Here is a 25293-nt window from a genome sequence, read left to right as displayed (position 1 = left end):
GACAACAGGCATCGGCTGTGTCCAACGAAGGGGGACACTGACCAGGAGTACCCTGGACATTTTTTGAAATTTCTGTGTTGCTTCTGCATCTGAAAAATATGAAAAATAGAACAATGACAGACAAAGAACGAGAAGAAAGACAGCTATCTGACCTAAAAATGTAAGATTTATAAGAAATTAACTAAGAAATCAGACAAACAGACAAAAAAAGATGAATAGCCATATCATTTGGAATGCAATATTCTGAAGGCAAGTACAGCAGAGAGAAACACAAATTATTTAAGCAAAGCAAAGAAAGACCATAGCAAACAAAAGTTATTTTTGGAGAGAGCCAACTGGAGAAAAAAGAGCATGTTAAGATATGTTAACCTGACACAAAGATAAGGTGGAATAAGAATCTAGTGCCATCTGAAAGCTGAAAAGAGTTGAATAATGAGAGCTAGTGTCATGAACTTGGGTGTTTAACCATTTTTATGTGAGAAAACACTTCAGAACTTTGAACTTAGGAAACTGGCTCTGTGTAAGAAAACACTTCAGAACTTTGAACTTAGGAAATTCCAACTTGTCTTGCACCAGGTTGCACGAGCTCCATAGAGCAGGAATCTATTTCAACAAGCAGCTTTAAAAACAAAAACAAAAATAAAATACTTTAATATTTTTCATTTCTATTAATGATACATTAAAAATTTGCAACAGTGCTAAAATCCATCAAAAAAAAAAAAAAAAGGCACTGAATGAAAATAAACTTACTCAGAAGTGGGTTCAGAAGTTGAGGTACTTTTGGGAACTGAAATTAGAAGAAGAGTTTTATATTTAAAATTGCGTTATATGATGAGTGAGACTATCAGTTTAATAAAATTAAGACCCCATATTGTGGCTGATCAAAAGTACAGGAATATCAGAAATTCAAACATACCATACCATATATATACATACCATTCTCTATTACAACTTGGCAAGTATGAGTTTTACGTTGACTTAAGTGTTTAGCCATACGATCTAAACCATGAGAATCAGTCAGAAAATCACATTTAAGGCACACTAGAGTAATGCCCCTATGAAAAAAAGAAGACAGAAAGAAAAGGTTTTTGTTTTTTATGAAAATCCACATACAGGTTCAATAATTATTTTTCTATGTAATACCTCTTGATTTGCTTTTTATGCATCATGACCATCACTTTTCAATCTTGTTATACAAGCCTGATATATCTGAAGTGGTGCTTTAGAAAATGGCATAGCCATGTCTAAGTTATGCTAACATTTCATGCTTTAGAAACGGTTCCCTCATATTAGTTGCTAAAAGATAGGAGTCAAGAGACCTGAAGCCCAGTTGTGGCTCCACTAACAACTTGTATAACATGTGCAAGGTACAAACTTTCTGTACCTTTGCCCATCTGCAAAGCAAGAATATACATATGCTGAGGACTTTCTTTATACACTCTGTGGAGCCTACAATCTAAGATCCTAAGTGACAAAATCAGAAAAAAATGAAAAGGCTTTAAAAATAAATCATTAAAAATAATGTAATTATTGTTATTATCAGCTTATTAACAAAGCATAGACTCTTATAGTTCATTTTAAATTTAAATCCTTTCAGTATTTCATCTGTATAGAAATAAAAACTAGTAGACTGACTTCTCCCCTGCAGCTCTAGTCTTAATAGTTTGTTGTGTATTTACATCTGGCTGTCATGTAGGCACATCAAAAATGATCTTCCTAAAACTGAAGCCATGTGCTTTCCTCCCCACCCCTGAGAATCACTCTTTCTGAATGGTCTCTCTTATGACGTCATGTCCCCAACACAAAGGCTCAAAACTGTAGTTATCTCTGACTCCCTTTTTCCTTAAAACTGTCAATATTTCAAACACTTTATAATATTAACAATTTATTGAGCACTTCCTGTGTCAGGCTGAAGGTTTTAGACATATCTCATCTAAATCTTATAGAAACCCAAAGAAGTAGGTGTTGTAATTATAACTTTTTTTTTATAGAGGACAGGGTCAGGTTTGGTAACTTACCAAGGCCAGGACCAGGTTTGAAACTCAGCACTTTGATTCCAGAGCCCATGTTCTTAAACAGGATGTAATATCACATCGCTACCTTAACCCAGGTTCTTAGTAAATCAGTCTTAACTACCACAATAGTCTTGACCAGTCTATGTGCCTTATACAGCTATAGCTCACCTTTTATACCCCACCAAACTGATCTTTCTTCAGTGCTCTTGATTCTGCACAAAACACCCATGGTTTCCCCAATGTCCTCAAATTAAACTTAAGTCCAATTTTCCTAACCTTTTTCAAGGATTCCACAATCTGGATCTAAACTAAAAACTATTCCCCCAGACTTTGATCTCAACACTACAGGATGTCTAAAAAAATGTATACACACTTTAATGGCTGATAGCTCAATTTTGAAAATGAAATGTATTTTAATAAACATTACCTTTATAATTATTCAAAGTGTGTATATACATTTTTTGGGATACCCTATATTTATGCGAACTTCATGCTCTGTCCAAACTGTATACGACTTCTGCTTTTTTCCTTCCTGCATTTTTATTCCTGCTACTTCTTCTAACCAGAATGCCCTTGTGCCTCTTTGTATAAGTAGAAACCTCTCCTCTCTTTGAAATCTTCAACTCTCATAGCGCTTATTACAAACCTCCTTGTATTACTGTAGCTATTCAATGGATTTGAAGCTAAGTGTGTGTGTGGCATAACCAAAGCTAAAATTATCAGTACCTTTAGTTATGCTCATCGACAATCCCTTCTGCACAGTAAATAAGTTGCACACTTTTTTTTTATTTCAAAAAGAAAAAACCTTATGACTTATGAAGCTATATATTGATCAAAATAAAAAAAAGCATTAGTTACTTTACTAGGTATCTTAAATGTCTTTAATATTCAAATATTGTTGGAGAGCCTGATTTTTATTTTTTAATGCAAAGTTTCATCTGAATGACTAACACCACTGAAACAAAGTTTAGACAAAGAATATATCCCCTCTTTGATCTAAGGCTATAATAGAACTCTGTTATGTTCAGTAGCAATCATTTCATTTTCCAAACTAGGCACTCCAGCATCAGATTAGAAAAAGTTACTATAATTTTTCAAAAGAGAAAATGGAAAAAGATCAACTAGTTACCTGAGAGTTCCACAATGCTTATGAAAAAGAGGAGACTGTTTACTTGGATGGCTGCTATGAGCGCTGGAGAGGTAAGAGACAAACGAGATTTTATTATACAATAAATCATATTAATTTTATGACTATATTTCAAGTCTATGTTTAGTTTATTAATCTTGGATAAAAGATCCTGGTCTAAATTATAAAACTGTATTAGTCATCTGTTTACTTCAAAATTTTTATTTTACATTTCACTTCACCTGTGCATTTTCTAACAATACATTTCCCTGAGAATATTCTTCAATGATCAGTACCTCAACATTATATATAAAATATCTCAGAGTTGCCCTGGCCAGTGTGGCTCAGTCATCCTGTACACCAAAAGGTTGCAAGTTTGATTCCCGGTCAGGGCACATACCCAGGTTGCAGGTGCCCAGTCAGGGTGTGTACAGGAGGCAACTGATCGATGTTTCTCTCTCTCTCTCTCCCTTCCTCTCTCTCTAAAGTAAATAAAAACATATCCTTGGGTGAGGATTAAAAAAAAAAAAAATCTCAGACTTAAAAATGCAAAGAACATCAAATTAAAATTTCCAACTATTAAGAGTTGAAAACAATGTAAAAGGTATTTGCTAATAGTGTATTTTGCTGCAATACAAACAGTTATGAATAATAATCATCACTCTCTAATCTTAATATATTTAGAGAGTAGGGACAATCTGAATGACCCTCAAAGTAAATGCTACCTGGGCTAAATGACATCACTTACCATCAGTAAAGTAAAACATTTAAAGAATCTTTTGCAATTACTAGGAGAGCTTTTAAGGAAAGTGAATGAAAGGAAACAGATCTCAGGAGTTAAAACAATAACTCCTCTGCACACAAAACAGAAAACCACAGATCAAATTTTGCAGCCAATGGTAATGGCTTTTGTGCCCCCCTTTAAGCTGATAAGGAGAGCTTTCCTGTATTAGTAAGCCAGGCAGGATTAGCCAGCATTAGCATAGCGCAGAATTACGCAAAGTGTGGTCCACATACCAGCAGTGTTTCCATCACCTAGGACCTTAAAGAAATACAGTCTCAGGTTCCACTCCAGACCTACTGAATGAATCTCCGGCAGTAGGGCCCAGAAATGAGTTTCAGTAAGTTTTTCAGGTGATTATTATGCAAGATAAATTTCGAGAAGCACCAGCCCTAGTTTGCACTGACAGACCCAAGCCAGCCAATGCACCAGGCCATCTATTACCCTTAGACACAAGGTAACTATCACCAGCACATCAACTATGCACGAGTAAAGAAAGATTCTGGCTGAATACAATCCCCAAAAATGTACCCAGAGTAGGTACCACGGTGAGTACAAAGAACTGCTCTCTCAAGTAGATAAGACAGACATATTTTACATGAGGTAGAATGGCTGAACGGTACAGAACCCAAAGAAAGGAATGATTCCTGTGAGTGGCTGTGGCAATCAGACACTTCATGGAAAAAGGTAAACTGAGAGGGGAGGAGAGGGGCATTCCAAGGAGTAACAAAAAATAAGGAAAAGGCACTTTAAATGTTCAATATGAGACAAACTACACATTGGGGAAGTTGGACCTGACTTATGGTTAGAGTTACTATGCACTGGGAATAAAGGTACTCAACCTCTGAGGAAATAAAGCTTCTGGTTGTACAGAGTTCGAATGTATGACAAAATCCACACTGGGTTGGAGGGAGGGGGCACCATACAGGGGAGGGTACCTGAGGCAACACGGGAAGCAAGGTGCCACAGAAAGAGGGGAAATGCAGAGGCCTACAGGGTCCTTAGAAAAGAAGTTAGTTATATATGGGGCTAAAGACAAGTAGGCGCTCAGTGTGTGATGACAATGCAGTGCAGGGCTGGGGCTCACTGGAAATTAGGAAAAGGTTACGAAGGAAGCCTGGGGCCAACTGGGAATATCTGGGGATGGAATGGGGCTGGAGAACCTAGAAGACAGTTGAGGAGCCTATGGAAATGGGAGAGGAGAGCACAGAATGACCCATCGTTTTAAGAAAAGCCAAAAATATTTTTCAATTTCATCTTCTATAAACTAGGGGCAGAATTAAAGCCTTGTTGGGGCAGCCATTGTTTGGTACAGAGTAAGAGGCCAGCATGTTCCGAGCAATATGAGAGAAAGTCTGGCTGGGGCCTGGTTTAGGGCAACCGAGGTATGGGTACAGAACCACTGCAGTAGTTGGCAGGCAGAGGGGTGAACTGCAGAAGGCGGACTGCTAGGCAGACATGATGAATGGTGGCAGACCCAGAGAACTTTACAGACTTCAGAAATTTAAAGTGCATCATTTCTCGCTGATGCTCCATGTTTCTGCAAGTGATGCCATAAGACAGACTGAACCTAAAGGGTATTGGGCAGTAATAGTTTGGATCCTGGATAGACAACAATGTTTTCAACTTATCTGTGTTCTTTGTAGATGCCAGTGAGTCAAAGCTGAAAATACTTCTCAAATAAAGACGAAGAGCTAGAGCTTAGGAAAACTCAGCCCTGGAATGGGAGGATTTGCAGTTGAAAGGGAAGATAAAAATCTGAGAGTGGTTTAGTACCAAGAAAGGAAACGGAGAGGCCAAAAGAGCTGAAGGGAAAAAGGTAATGAAACAGCATAGCTAAAAGGGAAGTAAAACAAATGGTGGTAACAGTTGACGAGAAGTTGAGGAGAGTTTCACAAGTGAGTGATCCAATACTCTAAAGAAGTGAGATTAATGTCTGGAAGAAGGGAAAGACTTGAGGTAGAAAAGTTAATCTTGGGAAAACAGGAAAAGGGTGACCTCTGAGCAATCAAAAAAGGGTAACAACTGAGAGACTAGAATAAAATCTTGAGAGTATTTAAAAGGATTTAAACAGATCTTGTAGGTAAAAACAAAGGTATTTTCAAAAAGGGAGACCAAATTAAAGTGGAAAATGAATTAAGGGCTGACTGAATCAAGCACAGCTTTGTAGTCTATAACTGAGCATAGAGACTGATCAAAAAGGATAAAAGATTCAAGGATAGCAAGGTTAAACAGGACTAAAGGTGCACCCGGCCGGTGTGGCTCAGCGGCTGAGCATCGACCCATGAACCTGGAGGTCACAGTTTGATTCCTGGTCAGGGCACATGCCTGGGTTGCAGGCTCGATCCCCAGTAGGGAACGTGCAGGGGGCAGCTTATGGATGACTCTCTCTCATCATTGATGCTTCTATCACTCTCTCCCTCTCCCTTCCTCTCTGAAATCAATAAAAGAACATACTTAAGATGTAAAGGATTATAGGACAAAAACAAAGCAATATTCAAACAGATGACCCTGAGGCTGAGGTTGACTATAAAGTTGGACTGGTGCTGCTGGACTAAAAAGAGGGGTCAAAACTCTGAAAGTCATGGAGTAATGAGAATTCAAAGCGAATGTTGTATATGATGTGGTAAAATGGGATGATGGTAAGAAGGGGGTACAACATGTGAAGTGCTGGCTTTAAAGAAGTCAAGGTACCATGAGGTCAGGCTCATCATCAAGGGAGAACAAACCTTGCAAGCCATAAAAAGTATGGGCAAATCCTAGGAAGTGAAAGCTAACTACGACCAGAAAGTAACACAGAGGTCTTGTTATGATTTAAGAGAAAACCACTTTCATTCGTTATATTTTATTTCTGACTAAAAATAAATGGAACTATCTTAATTTGAATAATCAACTTAGCATAATTATATCAAAAAAATTTTTGTCTATTAAAAATAATCCACCCTGAAGGAAGCACATACAAATGAGATCGAAATGAAAAATAATGTGGGCTCCGAAGTCTTTTTCTAGCATAAAGTGTATGGTACATGCTCAAATAAATATAAATTGAATTGATGTATGAAAAGAAATTCCAACAGTAGAATCATGACTGGAATATCCCTATAGTCTCTCATTTCACATTTCAATGAATGAATGCAAAGATAGATGGCTTGAAAGACAAATGGACAGAGGGATGGATGAGAGAGACAAAGGGGTGGATGGACAGAGAGAGGGAGTGCACATATGTGAAGGCCAATAATGGCCGTAGCATCTTTGACAAATCTAGTGTCTCTCACAGTGACTGCTCATGTGGTTATAAATATTTATTCAATAAGTATTTTGAAAACATTTAAAATGTTATGTTTGGAAATAACCACTTTTTGAAAGACAAAGAAAAACAAATTTCCCTAACAAACTTACTTTAATTTCATTAGTCTAACTTCTTGAAAATTTTGTGCCACTAATTTCATGAATTATTACGCTAGAAAATAGTACTGGGTAATAGCCTAGGAGTTCCCTATTGTTAGATCACTCTAGCTCCTTGATGTGACGAACTGGCCTCTAATAGGGCAAAATTGTTTGGGAAAAAACAAACATTTTAAATGGCAGTTTTGATTGACAGTGTACATATTTAACTCACCTCACCATATGATTTATAAAGGCTTTGTTACAGTTAGTGTTGTATTTGCAAAAATTACAGTGGATATATATTGAAAAGTGGCTTGCAAAATCTTTTATTTTGGAATGACACTCAATGCACTTGTGAACTCCTCGATAACACCTTATGGAGACAGAAAAAAATGATAAAATTTATATTGTAAAACAAAAATAATACGGTAAAGCCTTATTAATTTTTTTTAACATTTTATTAATTGAAGCTAAGATATTTAAGTTAACATCTTTAAACAGAGATTATAACTTGAAAATTTTCTTTGAAATAAGCTAGAATAAGTGTAAAAAATCTAACAGCAGTTAACCTTTCCCTGGAATAAAAAAGATCATATTAACCAATTCAACTACCACAAGATATAAACACAAAGTATACGATTAGTATAAAAGATGACAATTAATAAACATAGTAATTCAAGTTCTGCCCAAGAGTTGTCAAAAGCACCCTTTTACTGCTTGGCCTTTATGCCAGATAAGCAATCATCATGTAAATGTGCAAGGGAGTTTTGTGGTATGGTAAATTATAAAATAAATTCTTTAATATTTAATATTAAATTAACATTGCAAATCAGGAATAAAAGACATTACCTTAAGTTCTTCAAAGCTATGCTGATTTTGTTCTTTCTGTTGCGTTGTTTCTTTTGCTTGCAAGAGGCTTTTGCTTTGCATTTAGATGTACCTCTACCTTGCTTACTTGCATTGGCTAGTTTATTTGTAGTGGATGTAGTTGAACGAGCCTTACGTATCTTAGATTTACTTGCATTTGATTTTGTGGAATTTTTAGCAGTTGTATTTTTAGACTTTGGAGGTGAGACCTGAAGAGAAGAAGTGCTTGGAGTATTACTGGAAGATGGAGTTGATGGCTTTGAATGAACAGATCCAAATGAAGCTCGAATAGTAACCTATAAATATGAAGGCAATGTATATTTTTTATAAAATTAATCATCACAATAATATTAAAAAGGTCACTGTAAGCAGTCACAGTATGGTCAATTGGTTTTTGACAAGGGTGCCAAAACAACTCACTGAGGGAAACAATAGTCTTATTAACAAATGGTGCTGGGACAAATGGATATCTACATGCAAATGAACTTGGATCCCTACTAGATATAAAAATTAACTCGAAATGTATCAAAAGACCAAATTGTAAGAGCTAATACTATAAAACTCTTAGAAGAAAACATAATAAATCTTTGTGACTTTGGGTTAGACAAGAATTTCTTAAATATGACACCAAAAGCACAAGCAACCAAAACAAAAATAGATACACTGGACTTCATAAAAATGTGAAACTTTTGTGCCTCAAAGGACACCATTAAGAAAGTGAAAAGTTAACCCACAGAATGAGAGAAAATACTTGCAAAACACATATCTAAGAAGGGGCTTATATATAGATTATATAAAGAGCTCTTACAACTCAATATAAAGACAATCTGGGGTGGTGAACCCACAATACAGTGTACAGATGGTGTGTTGTGGAATTGTGTACCTGAAACCTGTATAATTTTGTTCAGTGTCACTCCAATAAATTCAGTGAAAAGGAAAAAAAGACAAATAACCCAATTTAAAAATGGGCAACTATATTGTGATACTTAGGTATGGTGCCAGGTGGGTACTGGAAATATCAGGGGGAACATTTTGTGAAGTATATAACTGTCTAACCATTATGCTGTACACCCAAAGCTAAAATAAAATAATACTGAATGTAAACTATAATTGAAAAAAATTTAGAAAAATGGGCAAGTGATCTGAATAGGCATTTCTTCAAAGAAGATATACAAATGGCCAATAAGCACATGAAAATAGGCTCAACATCACTAGTCATCAAGAAATATAAGTCAAAACTCCAATGAGATATCACTTCAGACCAAGTAGAATTGCTATAATGAAAAAGGCAGATAACAAGTGTTGCCAAGCACATGGAGAAATTGCAACTCTCACATGTTGCTGGTGAGAATGTACAATGGTGCAGTAGCTTTGGAAAACAGTTTGGCAATTCCTCAAAATGTTAAACATAAGAGTTGTCACATAACCCAGCAGTATGACTCCTAGCAATACCATCCAAGAGAAATAAAAAACTATGTTCACATAAAAACTTGTATATTAATTTTCATAGAAGTATTATTCATATAGCCAAAACCTGGAAACAACCCAAATGCCCATCAGTTGATGAATGGATAAATAAAATATGATATATCCCTACAATGGAATAATATTCAGCCATAAAAAAAGAATGAAGTACTAATACATAAGTACTGATACAGCCATAAGAAGGAATGAAATACAGATACAAGCTGCAATATGTATGAATCTCAGAAACATTATGCTAAATGAAATGTCAATCATAAAAATCACTTATTGTATGATTCCATTTATTGGAAATGTCCAGAATAGGAAAATCCACAGGGACAGAAAATAGATTCAAGTTTGCCTGGAGTTGGTGGAGGGGAAACAGGAAGTGACTGCCAGTGGGTATGGGGTTTCTTTTGGGAGTGATGAAAATGTTCTAAAATGGATTGTAGTGATGTTTGCACAACTCTGAATGTGCTAAATAACAGATATGTACACTTTAGATAGGCCAACAGTATGGTATATGAATTATATTTCAATAAAACTGTTTCAAAAAACACTGCAATATAAAAAGTTAAAAATCATTACTTTGAAAATGGCAAGTGTAAACTACAATCAGTTAAATCTTCCATTTATTCTAAATGGTCATACCAATTAAATGAAATTTACCCCAATATTTATTTACTGTTATAATATTACAGTTTTGTATTGATAATATTTATATGCTCACATGGATATGAATAGATAAGTGGGAGTGCTAATTATATGAATATCAAAAGAGCATATGCCATGGCTATTTTATACTCTGATATAACTAAATAGCTTTCACAAATTTAGAGGTCAAAATTTAATCTCAAAGGCCGGAAATAATAACTCTGGGAAGGCCTGCATTACTTTTTGGTAACTATAAAACAGATCTCTAGCAAATGTGACCTGCTGTCTCTGGGAGCTCACTAGGCCAAATTAATGGTTCCAAAGGTTACTGTGCAGGTTACATCAATTCATATGATATCGTGGTGTGTTTCATAACATTCAGAATTTCCTTTAAGGGACCTAAAATTTATCATTTAGTACTGAGAAAAAAAATGTTTGATTATACCTGTTGGTTAATAACGAAAAACACAGCTGCCTATTTACATTCTTTAATCATCTGACTATGCCACCCCCATGTACTTGAGGAACAACCAATGAAGAAGTCGTATGTAATACATGAGGTTTGGTATCATACAAAAAACACTGAACTAGGAGTTGAAAGACCCAAGGTTAAATCTCAGTACTACCTCTTTCTAGCCATGTGAACTTGAGCAAGCACTTATCCTCTCTAAGCCTCCTCATTTATAATATGGGAATAACACCTGCCTTGTCCACCTCACTGAATTACTACATGGATTAAATAATAGAATGTATGAAAGAGCATGCTGAAAGCTTAATTGTAAAGTGCTACAAGACATTTAGGACCAATCACTGTGATTAATATAATGATATTATAATGCAATATACTAATTATTACTATAATTAATAAGGGAAGATATGAGGGAGGACTGCACTGCTCACATCAGTATTCTGCATGTCTAGTCTCAGCATGGAATGAATAGATTGCAGTGAAGGATACTGGAAAGCTTCTCTCTACATCTTCAGAGCACTGCTTTACATTATTTTAGTTAATTCAAATAGCAGACATATCCACACTCAAAGGTAAGTACTTAAAGCCAAATAGAAATGTTGGGAAATTTTTTTTACTTTGGATTATGCATCCCTCCACTGGAGCATAGCCAAGAGCTGACTTTACATAAAAAAGTCAGAGAAAATGTACATAAGGCCAACAGGGAAAAAGAAATTTGCAGTCAAATGTGTTTGTGCTCCTAAAACAGCAATGCTATTCAGAAGCAGAAGCAGAACTTGCTTTTCTGAGAATAGACTCAGTAATACCAACTTCAACAAACTATGGCACTTGAGGGACTATGACAAATGCCAGACACAAAGATAAATTAAACATAATTCCTGACCTTATAGTCTAGTGGCTGAAGCAGGCATATATGCTGTCGACTGGAGTAGCTCAGAAAGAGCTTACAGAATATTGAAACAACCCATTGATTCAAACTACAGTTAATCTACTTGCACTCAGTACAAAGGAATATACTCCAATACAGCACATATCAATGCAGAAAAGAATGAAAAAAGTTTTTCTTTTCAAATATAAGATGAAACCTAAAATTAAAATGTTAATGACAATCAGAAGTCAATTTTTATTATATTCAATAGATAAAACTTGGCAGGAGTTTATTTCTATTATCACACAAAATGTTAAAATACAATATATTTAAAACTCACTTTTGAACCAGGAGGCAAGCCTTCTAGCTCTTTGGGCTTTATAAATGTCCGATGCTGGGTCTTGTGATCCAATTTCTCCTTGCTGGTCAAAAACTGTAGCCTGCATTTTGTACAACGATGAACTCCTTTTTTCTGTTTACAAATAACATTAGAAATAATGATTTCTACTATCACAAATTCCATGAAATTGTTCTTAATTCAAACAGCTAAATAAAAAAATCAGTATTTTACAATATTCCATCATAAATAACACCAAAATATCGTTTCATTTTTTAAAAGCACTTTTTGCATTACTATTTGGGTTTCAAAAGTATTTGCTACTATATAAGCAACCAACATGAAAATTACATCAATTAGGTTCCAACAGGACAAAGTTCTATACCATTTGTAAGGTGAAAGTTTTTTTAAATTTAAACCTGAAGTAGAAACTTTTCAAGCACACGATAATATGAAAATGAGCTAAACTATATTTTTATTCTTGAAAACAGCAAATTCTTTTAAAATTATTGTTATTTCCATTTGTTTCACAAGTTAGTAAAATATACTGAACTTTCTAACACTAAACAAATTTAACCAGACTCTCCACAAAAAAGTTATGTTATACAAATGGTATAAAGCAGTGCTGCCCAATAGGACTTTCTAGATTGATGATAATGTTCTACAGGTGCACTGTCCAATATGGTATCCACTAGCCACATCTGGTTATTGACCATTTGAAATGTGGCAAGTCCAACAGAGGAAATGATTAAACCCCTTGACTGCGTCCCTTCTCAAACCCAGTCCTATTATTACTTTACCAATGGGAAATAGGACCCAAGAGATAGGTAAGTCATTTGCTCATAGCCAGTATTCTTTCTACTATATATTATATATTATCAATAACAATCTTTATGTATATACTTTCATTAATTAAAATTATATTTTTATTTCTATGTAAATTTAAAACAACATACAGATACAAAAGAATGTTTTCTCTAAAGTTGTATTTCTTTAGGCCCACAACTACTTCCATTTAAAACACAAATAATCATTTAGGAAAACCAAATGAGGTAACATATATGAAAGTACCTAACAGTTTCTGGTGCACAACTGGCATTGATAAAAGTTCTTTACAAATTTCAAAGCAACATATAAGTATAATGTGTTTGTATTACTATTTTAGTTTCATTTTAAGACTGTTTTAGAAGTATGGTGCATTGGATCATATTATAGGTACAGGCAATGTAAACCGATTCACCTACATGTGCTCAAGAGAGGGAAAAAGGGTAAAAAAAAAAAAAAAATCTCAGTCAAAAAACAGATAGCAAGATATGCCCTGGCTGATGTGGCTCAGTTGGCTGAGCAATGTCCCATGCACCAAAAGGTTGCTGGTTCAATTCCTGGTGAGGGGACATGCCTGGGTTGCAGGCTGGATCCCCAGTAGGGGGTGTGCAGGAGGCAGCCGATCCATGCTTCTCTCTCACATCAATGATTCTCTCCCCCCCACAAAGTAAATAAAAACATATTGAAAAAACAGATAGCAAGATAAAAGGAAAGACAGAAAGTTCCCCAGAATATAGTTCTCAGAAATCTTTTTTCTCTATCTATATCTATGCCTATCCTCATCTGGTTCCATGATTTAAAATAGCATCCAACTGACTATTCATCATCATTACTTGATATCTAATAGACATTTCAAATTAACACGAACAAAACTGAACTCTAAATTTCCCATTTACCCTATAAAAAAAAATCTGTTCCTTTCCTAGTCTTTCCAATATCTCAGCATATGAGAACGCCATGCTTATAGCTGCTCGGGAACAAAGAAGCTGGTTGGTCACTCTTCTTTCCCAGAAGAAAAGCAAGTGTTCACCATAATCATATTTTTTGCACAAATGATCTAGGTAAGCTGGTACAACATGGTTCAAGGTTCCAAGCATGTAAAACACTTGTCAGTTAATAACAAAGGTTAATAAGTTTCTAGGAGTTAGCCAAGGCCAATTTTGAAAGTAGACCCTTCTGAAAATGTGCATGATTTGAGCAACTCAGACCTGCTGGGTTTAACTCTTTCCTACACACATGGCAAGTTGAGAAATACAACTTAGGGTATGAAGAGTGGCCACTGATTATGTAAACCACTTAAGAGACACAGTCCTCATGGCAGGCCCAGCTTTCTCTTTCTTACCTTTCTAAGCATTTATTACTCCCTCCACATCTATATTTCACCCTGGGGCTTAGTAAAGCATGGGAAAAAGAATTATGTTAACAGCTTTCTAATGGAATAGTCAGAGCTTTGTATCTTCTACTTTCTTTCAAAATCAAAGGTCAAAAGATGAAATATAGAGCACCAAGACCAGTGGTTCCCAAATCCTGTTCCTCAAGAAATGTTAATAGGTCTTGAGCAAATAAAGGGTTCAACGGTCAAATAAGTTTTGCAAACAATACATACAATATCCCTTGCTTAGAGATTTATGATGTTTTTTTAAGCACATTAAAAGCTCTGAAAGATTTTAAAAAATAAACAGAAAGCTATTAATTTAATTTTTTAAATCTACCATTCACTGAATTTCTTTTTTCTAGGAACAGTTTTAGAGCAGAACATCTATTAACATCTGTTGGAAACTTGGTGGAGAAACCTTAGAACAGAAAGATTTTGCCACAGGTTCTTAAGGGTGAGGTGGCACACCAGGAAAAAAAAAAAAAAGCATGTTGGTACCATCCCAGTCACAACCTAAGTGATCCTCAATGTATGTGGATATGCTACTTTTCTGATTTTTTTCTGATGAACTACAAGTTAATTTCACGATTATCTAATGATTGGAACTAAAAACAATGTTAGCAGTGACGCTAAATAAATTGGCCATGGCAATGCAATCAATTGTAAGAAAATATAATGAGCTGATCATGAGGAGATAAAACCTGATTACATAATCAGATTCAGGGAATTCACTGACTTCTTCTGATTTTGGCAAAGGTACCACTGCTCTTTCAAACACTCAAGAATAGGTTTACATCAAAGGGGGCCAAATATACGGTGATGGGAGATGATTTGACTGTGGGTGGTAGGCACACAATGCAATATTCAGATCATGTATCATAGAAATGTACACTTAAAACCTACATGATCTTATTAACCAATGTTAGCTCAATAAATTTAATAAAAAAAGTTTCAGCCCAAATAAAGGATGGTCAAATTGTGTCAGGAAAAGAACAAGAAAGAATAAAATGAGGCTTCAAAGGCAAGATGAAAGCACTAATAATGGTATCTGAGAAATCACACAGTGGAGTTGGCAAGTCATCCAGGAAACAAGCTATAAACTAAATATAATTCTCTGGCATAGTTCACGTATCTAGAAATGAGTCTCATTGCTGTTTCCTCTGTCACTGACTGTTACAAAAGACTGTTCCAGGTGACTGAGGAGAACCACATGTCTTCTCATAATAAAAAATGGGTTAGAAATTGGAAATAAAGTTTGAAGAGAAAAAGTAAAAAAGATTATGAGTCCTCAATCACATATCTCTCAGTTCATACTTACCTTTTCCCTGCTCCTGATTAACTACCTTCAAAATCATTCCCATTCTCAATACTCATAAGAGCCCCGAAATATCCAACCTAAATATTCCACTGATATTCCCTCTTCCCCTCCACTCTAGGGTTCCCACCTGTACCTATGTTTCAGAATTTTCGCTATTCATGAGCCTCATCATTACCAGGAAGCAGACAAGTAAAAGAAGTGGAAGTTTCACAATTCCACTTCAATTCCAAAGTAATTCAGCATAAATTATAAATTGTGTCATTTGGGACTTTGCTTTCCTTCTAGAACATATCTAAGTTTCATATATATACCTTATGGCTAAGACAAACAAATTAGAACTGCTAAATCTTACCTGATGTTTCATGTAATGATTCATGTAGGGGGTTGCCATTCTACTAACTTTGAGGCAAAATGGACATAGCAAGTTCTTTGTGTTTTCATGGGATGCTCTAAAATGAGTTTCTACGTCAGAAAATGTTGATGATCTAAACTGGCAAACCTATAAATATAAAGGTTTAGTTTAACTTGATTATTTATAACTGATATGCAATTACATCAAAGTAGCAATGATAAATCATTTGTTCAGAGGGACATTATGTACTGCTATTTCAGCTCTGCTGCCTACACAATCAAAACCCTATTACTGCAAATAACGATAATCTTTGAAAAAGTTATCATTCAAAGTTTAAGGATATATTCCTAAACATGACTAAATTCCTTTCTTTTCAGATCTACCACCCCCCATCTTGACTTGAATTTTCAAACTCTGACACCTCTTGTCCTATAAAGTTAATTTTGCTATATAAGATGGGAATATTCTCTTCTTTGGATTTTAAATAGCATCCAGGATATGACAGCGGCAATTTACCTTTATCTTGCTATCTTATTGGGAACCAGTTCAAATTCTGGAAAAATAGTGGCCACAAAGCATTTAGTTGAGTTCCCTATAACTAACAGCATTTACAATTTCTTTGGCAAGTCTATATTCGTCCCTACTTAGTAAGAAAGTCCACATGTTTGTCTTTTCCAGCAGGGTATTTTGTTTTTCTAGTACAGGGGTCAGCAAACTATGACCCACAGGTCAAATCCAACCCACCACCCACACATATGTGAGTTAAACCAAGGGAGTTTCCATGATTGAAGAGGGTCTTCAATTTTACTAACTTGTTTTATTTAAATGGTTAGAAACATTAAAAAAACCCACAATACTATTTTGTGACACATGATAATTAAACGAATACCTAAGTACACAATAAAACGTGTGTGTACCTGGCAAATATATGGCATTTCACCGGGTTTATGAGTGTCCTTCATATGTTGTAAAAGAATATGTTCTGTTTCAAATGATAATTCACAGATTTTACATATCGCTGAAATTGGAAAAAAACACATTACACCATTTTAAGGATGTATATAAATAAAAGGCTCATTCTGTACATCTATAACAGCAGCAACAACAATAATAGTAATAGTGATGGTGGTTTCAACAATTCTAGTTGTTAACTCTGTTAATGCTGTTCTAAGGACTTTACTTGTATTAGCTTACTTAATTAATTCCCATTCCATCATTGAGAGAGGTACTGTTAGTTTTATGCACATTTTTCAGATGAGGAACCTGAAGCACAGAAAGTTGAATTAACTTGCTTGAGATCTCGCAGTTGTATTGAGGCAGAGCTAGAATTTGGATTCAAGCTGTCTAACTCCACACTCTGTGAGTTTAACTTTCATAGCAGTTACTTTTCTTATTAGAGTATAAATCAAGACCATTGATTTCATATTTGCAAACCAGGGACTCTGGTTTTCTAACTCACCCCTTATACACAATGCAGGAGATAGGGCCTATTTATAAGGACTTCAACTTAATTAACTTTATTGAAAAGTTTCTACAAGTTAAAATTTATTTTTCAACTTTGCCCTCAAACTAAAAAATCTATTTCTTATTCTTATTTTTCTGTCAGGGTTCTTCAGAATTCCTCATAGTTTAGATGATCAAAATCATTGATGTTCAGGACCTCAGTGAGATTGTGACTTACTAGAAAACTCATGAGGTGTGTGTGTACTCTCAATGTGACACTGCAGCTGGAATGGTGTGGGATACTGACGGTAACAATGCTGGCAGGTGGTGTGGCTTTCCCAGCTCTCACTGTTCTGTTTCTCAAGTTCCAAATGGTGTTTCATGTGGTTCATAAACCTATAAATAATTGTCAAAAGGTGCAAATATTCAGATTTATGACCAAACCGCCCCCTCACAAATAAGTATCTGAACCTAAATGTTAAAAAGACAGCTGTATTACTCAGAATAATACCTCTAAGCCTTAAAGTCCTCTAGAAAAGTGTGCACTTCAAGTAATCACTTTCATTAAGTGGTTCAGTAAATCTATTTGTATAAAATAATCTCTTTGGTTTAAAAAAACCCATTAATAGTTAATATAAAATACCACGTATTTGCTATAACTATTCATCATTATTTTAGATTAATTTTTCTTTTTAATAAAGAAAAACAGCTGGCTTCTTTTCCATATATGAAGTACTATTTATATTTAAAATAAAATACTTAAGGAAAGGAAACCCTAATATCAAAAGCAGTTATAGAGTCATGAGAGAAATTTTACGAAGGCCTTAAAGATTTAAAATAGGCTTCAGCTGCTTAAAGGAAAAATCAGTATTTTTCTAGAGAGCAATCACCATGGAATAAAGTTTTACCATTTATCTTTTCACACTTCCAAAACACTATTCATTTTAGAGATGCTTACAGTACACTTTGAAATGTCTTTCCCCCCTCATTTTAACAGCATCTCTATTCAAATCTATTTTAAAAATCCTAGTCTTGCCTATTTACACATAAAGGTCACGAGCCAATAAACTTTCAGTTCTTTTTTTAGTTCGTAACGTTAAGATAAAATCTATTTGTATAAAATAATATCTTAATCAACTAGCTATCTTTCAATTATTATACTGCCCCCATCAGCAGCTCACACTGCTCAAGCCCCTAAGGCGGCTATTCTCATAATAAAATAGCCCCACGCTGGTTATACTCAATGTAGAACAAAAATCCAACAATATGTTGATAGGGCAGAGAATAGAAATCTATTAGCTTCTACCATTCTCTAAAACTAACAATTTGCCATCCTAGATTTTACTATTAAGGTAAAATGTTATTTAACACATATGACAGTATTTACTGTTCAGGTTTCATTTACTCACTAATATGTAAAAAATGCTACAAAACTCCTAGATATTATAAAATATGGTTAGCTTAAAATTTCTAGATGGTCTTTTGCTAAAAATAAAAGAACTTGTAATGTCATATGCATAACATTTAAGTATAATAAGGAATTTAATCAGTGAGGCACTTCCTATGAATTTTACCAAAATTTCTAATATTTTCTGATGTATTTTACGTAAAAATGGTAAAAAAAAAAAATGAAAGGAGGTCACAGTGTTTCAGTGTTACATTTCAAAGTGTAATTTTTCTTCTGTTAAGCTACTGAGACCATTAGCAATTGATGGCTGTTAGGACTTGATAAAGAGGAGGAACAGAAGTGTGAAAACTCATATGAAAAATATTTGAAAGATCTTTGAAAATCATAACGCACTATCCTAAATGGAGTATTCATAATTTAGTTTATGCTTATATTATAGTGTATTTCAGTATTTTCCTATGTACTTCTTTCTAACCTCAAAATTTGCCATAAAATAAAATAAATTCTGGGCTTAGAAATGACCTATAGGATGCTAAGATTGTTAGTTACAAATGATGGTTATCAAGGGTAAATATTTTTAAAAGTTTACATATATATGTGTGTCACAATACAGGTACATGTACACATACACATATATGTATCTCATATAAGGGAAATGCACTGATGTCTGCAATTTACTCTGAAAAGTATAAAAAAATCAGATGGGTCTATGAATGAAAGCATAAATATGTAGCAATACAAGTGTAGTAACATGTTAATGGTAGAAATGAGGTGGGCAAATATATATAGATGTTCTCTCTAAAAATTTTCAACTTTGCTGAATATTTAAAAATTTTTGTAATAAAATATTGAAAAAACAATGTCATGCTATATGGTATAAACAATGAAAACTACCAATGTCTTATTACTGTCTCACTTAGGATGATAGATATGTGATATACCATATAACTCAAAGACTGCAAAGTACAAGTTCCTAACATTTAAATCATATATGTATAAACCCTCAAAATTCCACTGAGAATTAAATCTCTGCTTTTAAAATGTGCTAAACTATAAAGTCAAAACAGACATGTTTCAAAGAACTGGTACTCCTCTAAAGATCACCAAAAAAAGGATCACTTTCTCTGCAAGGCAAGTGTGCTAGAAGTTACAAATATGAATTGAAAACCTAGAGCATTAAATAAGACTAGCATGAAGGAGGCCAAACTGGATAAAGTGGCTCTTCCTGCGATAGGAAAAGTGAGATTCAAAAGCAGCTAAAAAATAATAATGTCCCACGAAAACTCCTAGTTCAATGATAAATATAAAAAAGAAGCAATTTTTCCCTAGGTTAAAATAAATTCTGTCCTTAAGTTCTCTGAAAGAAATACAACTAAGTGGACCCAAGTGTCAAACTCCTAAAATATAAGAAAGGACAAAAGCTTTTCGACATGATAATCTGTCTTTGCTCTTGGTGGTAAGAGAAAATTGCTTACCTAAGATGGCACAGAAAAATAAAGCTACAATAGTTACATCTGTAGCATCCCAACTTTCAAACAGAAACAGAGATATTTACATACCTAATATTATTTTTAAGAACTTTTGAGCAACTGAAGCATTTAAAAGTTGTGTAAGTCTTCTGTTCATTGTCAACATCTCCTTCATGTTTTCCGTAGTAAAAGTCACTAACTAACATGATCATTTTTTCTTTCTCTGCACCAGTCTTATTTTTATTTTCAGTACTTGAAATTTCTACTTTAATCATTTCCAAAAATTTATTTACCATATCTGGACAACAACGCTGAAAGAGAAAAAATATATACAAGCCTTACTTATATCTCTTTAAATAATTAGGTAACAAAAAAATGATTCTGTTTATATTAACTAGGGCCAGCTCATGTAAAACTGTGATTGGCTCTATACCTGGAAAGATATTCACCAAAATGTTGGCTTCTTTCTTCACTTTTAAAATTCTGGTTAATTCTTACCTGAGGATATTTTTCCCATTGAATTTTAGATAGAGTGGCAAGGAGGGAGGGAGAGCAGGGGGGGGAGGGAGAGGGGGAGAGGGAGAGAGGGAGGGAGAGAGGGAGAGAGGGAGAGGGAGAGGGAGAGGGAGGGAGAGAGAGAGAGAGAGAGAGAGAGGGAGAGGGAGAGGGAGAGAGAGAGGGAGAGAGAAATCGATGAGAGAGAAACACATGGATTGATTGCCTCCCGCACACTACCCTGATTGGGACCGGGGATGGAACCTGCAACCCAGGTATGTGCCCTTGACTGGCGAATTGAACCTGTGACCCTTTGGTACACGGGTCGATGCTCTAAGGCTTCTTTATATAGTCTAAAAATTCAAACAACAGCCTGGCCAGGCATGGCTCAGTGGTTGAGCATTGACCTAGGATCCAGAAGATTGAGGTTCAATTCCCAGTCAGGGCACATGCCTGGGTTGCGGGCTCGATCCCCAGTTCGGGATGTGCAGGAGGCAGCCGATCAATGAGAAGACAACTCTCATTGTTGATGTTTCTACCTCTCTCTCTCCCTTCCTCTCTCTGAAATCAATAGATATATTAAAAAAAAATTCAAACAATAAACACATTTTATCTTAATAAAGAAATAACTTAAAAACAAATTGAGACCCTTAAGATTAGGGATGGCTATATATCAACCTTTTTCCTTGCAATTAAACTTTTTTGATGTAAATATCTAATAATAATTTGCTACTTGGCCAAAAATCAGACATTTCATATCTGTGTCAAAATATAGTTTAACAAAGTAGTATTTCAGTAAAGCCTGGTTGGAACTGGACTTTGAGCATACATAAAATGCCATTCCCTAGACTCAAGGTGCCTAGAAAATGTGTGGGATGCAAAGAAAGCAGCATCAGTTACATCTTGAAAACCTCAACACATTCTATCTAGAATGCTGAAATATCTTGGAAATCTACCTCATGAATAACATTGAGACTGCATGGTCTGGCTGGGGTGGCTCAGTGGTTGAGTGTAGACCTATGAACCAGGAGATCACCAGGTTGGATTCCAGGTCAAGGCACATGCCGGGTTGTGGGCTCGATCCCCAGCAGGGGGCGTGCAGGAGGCAGCCGATCAATGACTCTCTCTCATCACTGATGTTTCTCTCTCTTTCTCCCTCTCCCTTCCTCTCTCTGAAATCAATAAAAACATATTTAAAAAAAAAATCAAAACTGCATATAAACTGACCCTAATGGGTAATACTTTCATACAGGGGCTTTTTATTTCCAATGAGATAAAACTAATTCATTTATTAAATATATTTTTATTGCTTTTTAGAGAGAGGGAGAGGGAAGAGAGAAAAATCTACGTGCAAGAGAAACGCTGATCAGCTGCCTCACATACAGCCTCTGACTAGGAATCAAACTGGCAAGCTTTCTGTGCATGGGACGATGCTCAACCAACTGAGCCACACCGGCCAGGGCTAATTCAATTATTCTACACAATTTTCAGTTGTAGAATTTCTGTAGGGAGAATTCTTTAAGGGTAACTGGAGAGCAAAAGTATAAACTTTTCTAAAAAGACAAACTACATACACACAATGCAATTGAGAAGTGAAAGTCTTTAAAAAATAAAGCAAGCACAAGAAAAATTGTGACAGAATCATGAACAATTAAACCTGTCAGACCAATGAAATCTATCCTATCAATGAATACAAATGTTTAACTCAACTATTACAGAAAAAGAAATTTCATGTAGGATCACAAAAGAAAAAACAACTCTGGTGAAAGCAAGAAACATAACAAAAAACAACTGATTTTGAAGGGTTGAAAATAAAAAGATAAAGAAAGAATATAACAGGCAAATGAACATAATAAGAAAGCAAAAGTTGTGAGCCTGATATCAAACAAAATAGAATCGAGGCCAAAAAAGGGACAGTTTATAGAAACGCTAAAGAGTACATTCATAATGAAGTTAAAAGAGAGAGATTCTCCTATATCCTAAATGGCAACAACTATAAAACAGAATTGGAAGATATCAAAGAAAATAGTGGCAATAATGTGAGACTTTGAGATCCTCAAAGGATGACAGAACAAGTAGACGAATATAAGTGAAGATACAGAAACCTAAATAACATACCAGTACATTAGATCTGATTGATAACTATCAAATTCCATACCCTAAAAACAAATACTACCCCTTATTTCAAGTTTCCAAATAACACTCAAGAAAATACCCCATACAATTTTCAAAATGAGGAGAAAAGTGTTTGTGAGAACCTGGGCTTTGCTATTAAAGAGACTTAAGTTTGACGTAGTCCCATTTGTTTATCTTTTCCTTTGTTTCTCTTGCCCTAGGTTAGGGTTAGGGTTATCCCTTCTCTCCTGCACATAATCTACGTTGTCTTTTTTCTTGCCTCCTTTCCCCCTTCCTGCCATTTACATTGGGAATGCAAGAAGAATACAGACTACCTTTCTACAGACACACAAAACACTGTAATATCCACTAAAATCTTTTAAGAGAAGTTATACCTAAACTTCATACTTCATCAGTACTTTGAAAATTACTAAAACTTAACTTCGAGAGCTTTCTACACCAATATAAAGCTAGAATTAATTTATAACTACACAAACTACATTCTAGATTGAGTTAAAATTATCATTTAATATGAAATTATCTACCATTAGGAGGTTATGTCTGAATGTTGAAAATTAAAATGCAAGAGTAAGATTTTTCATTAAGTAATGTGACATACATATGTCACTATGGATAAAAAATAAGGTAAAAGGGGAATTTTAAAATTACATGTAAGATTAAGCACCTAATAAAATATTCTGATTAATACATTATTTTCATTAAAAATTAAAATATAATATGCATATACTGTAGTGTATTTAAACTTAATTTTTAAAATCTGATGCTTGAGAAGGATTTTAAAATCTTGTATAATCATTATGAATATCAATTTTTACTAAAGTTACATGAAAATACCAATGAGGAGATTTCTTATCTAAGTGTCTGGAGAAACTAGCATTTACTATATAACAATATTTAAAATTTTCAGAGATTTGTGAATATTTCTAAAAATAAAATTTTAAAAAAGTTTTTACCTTCATGTGATATTTCAAAGCATCCAAAACATTGAACTGAACATTGCACTTTGGACAAGATCTCTGAAAAGGCCTTCCAGTTTTATGTTCAGTTGATGAGGTATCTAAAATAAATTAAGGATTTTTGTGACTCAAATTTTTCTTTTTTTAAACCTTAACCAAACAGTAATAATAGTTCTAAAATTTATCACAATTTCTAAAATTTACATATAAGTATAATTTCTTTTTTATATGCCATATTCATATTTACCTTTTGATGTCATAACTGAGGAGGATGTCACTGAAGGAGAGCTGTCTAAAGATAACGAAGTACAAGAATCTATTTCAGAAACATCTTCACTGGTCTTTGGCTTTTTTGGATTAACTCTGTTTGTTATAATAGCAGAACGTTTCATTATAGGCAGAGTTTCATCCAGAGCTACAATTTAAATAGTGGGAAAAGAAATTGTAAATGCTTTAGTATAGAACATTGCTCACAAAAGCTATTAAAATGGTCTTACCTTTAAAACTAAGTAAAAATACTTCAGAGCTAAACTGAAGGTAATACAACAACTGAATCACCATATCATACAAATGACAATAAAGAATGATCAAAATTTATATAATAGGTAGAAGAAATTGCACAAACAGCTTACTATGGAGTACACATATTTAAACTCATGAAATAAACTTTAATGTAAAAAATGCTAAAGATGCTACTTATAAAGAAATATATAAGTAAGTAGCATGAAAAAAGTCAGACCAATACAACTCCCAGAAAAAAAATTAAACCTCAGAGAATACTCTAAGCTTAGTTCCAAACATGACTTTATTTTTAGATGCGTCAATACATTTGAGCTTGTAAACAAAGACAATTTCTATTTTAAAAATTAGAGAAACCCTTTAAGATACTTAAAAAAGTTAAGATGTCTAATGGAAAACTCAAGTTGGTTCTTTTTCCATTTAACAACCTGATATGTAGTTTAAATCTGTTTACTCTCCTGAGTCTAATGGTTCTGTCTTAGGGAATACACTGGGCATGTTAGGTAAAGAAGCTCCCCTTTTACCTTTTTAAAAAAAATTAGACCTTTAAATAAAATTTTGTTTAAATAGAGGTTTCATTGCTAAAAAGTTTTGGGTTTGAAAATCATCACCATACAGGCTGAAGGATTATGTACTTCACAGCATCTGCAAGAGAGGTGGGTTATTTAGGCTATAACCAGATCCAGTAAAAGTCCTTTTGAAAATAACACACAATTGTACTTTGTAATAAAAATTCTAAAACTTCACATATTTTAATGTTCCCAATTGTACACTAATAGGAGAAGCAGTAGGATAGACATAGGCCAGAAAAATAACAGTATTACATTAGTGGGCTCCTCTGTCAAATCTGTTTCATTCTTTGAGACAACATAGAAATGATTTTTTCCATCTTCAAGCACATGACTACTGACAGGTATACTGCAGGCACTTGGGACTAATTTTTGTGTAAGCACGCTAACATTCTTCTCAGATGCTTAGGTTACTTGAACCACCAATGAAGTGCTGGTATTTTGGACTAGGTAACTAGCA

At 34.5% G+C, this 25293-nt stretch overlaps 1 protein-coding gene across 4 annotated transcripts in view; it reads right to left on the bottom strand.

Annotated features, from left to right (window-relative positions):
- Positions 1–288: 288 nt before the first annotated feature.
- Positions 289–25293, bottom strand: part of ZNF280C (zinc finger protein 280C) — a 48169-nt gene continuing 23164 nt past the window's right edge. For 3 of the 4 annotated variants that reach the window (XM_087829435.1, XM_087829434.1, XM_087829436.1), the window contains 13 exons: positions 23993–24160; positions 23743–23846; positions 20249–20469; positions 17520–17677; positions 16756–16856; positions 15839–15985; positions 11972–12103; positions 8159–8472; positions 7542–7682; positions 3145–3207; positions 937–1055; positions 751–787; positions 289–619 (listed from right to left, as the gene is read on the bottom strand). In XM_087829435.1, the coding sequence (XP_087685561.1) occupies positions 604–619; positions 751–787; positions 937–1055; positions 3145–3207; positions 7542–7682; positions 8159–8472; positions 11972–12103; positions 15839–15985; positions 16756–16856; positions 17520–17677; positions 20249–20469; positions 23743–23846; positions 23993–24160 (1721 nt within the window). In that variant the 3' untranslated portion in view covers positions 289–603. The remainder of the gene's footprint in view (positions 620–750; positions 788–936; positions 1056–3144; positions 3208–7541; positions 7683–8158; positions 8473–11971; positions 12104–15838; positions 15986–16755; positions 16857–17519; positions 17678–20248; positions 20470–23742; positions 23847–23992; positions 24161–25293) is intronic. The other variant, XM_087829437.1, reaches the window with a different exon arrangement.

Source organism: Miniopterus natalensis, chromosome X, assembly GCF_054644295.1.
Source record: "Miniopterus natalensis isolate mMinNat1 chromosome X, mMinNat1.hap1, whole genome shotgun sequence".
Classification (NCBI taxonomy): Eukaryota; Metazoa; Chordata; class Mammalia; order Chiroptera; family Miniopteridae; genus Miniopterus; species Miniopterus natalensis.
Note: the sequence above shows the minus strand (reverse complement) of the source record. Positions and strands in the feature narration are given on the sequence as shown.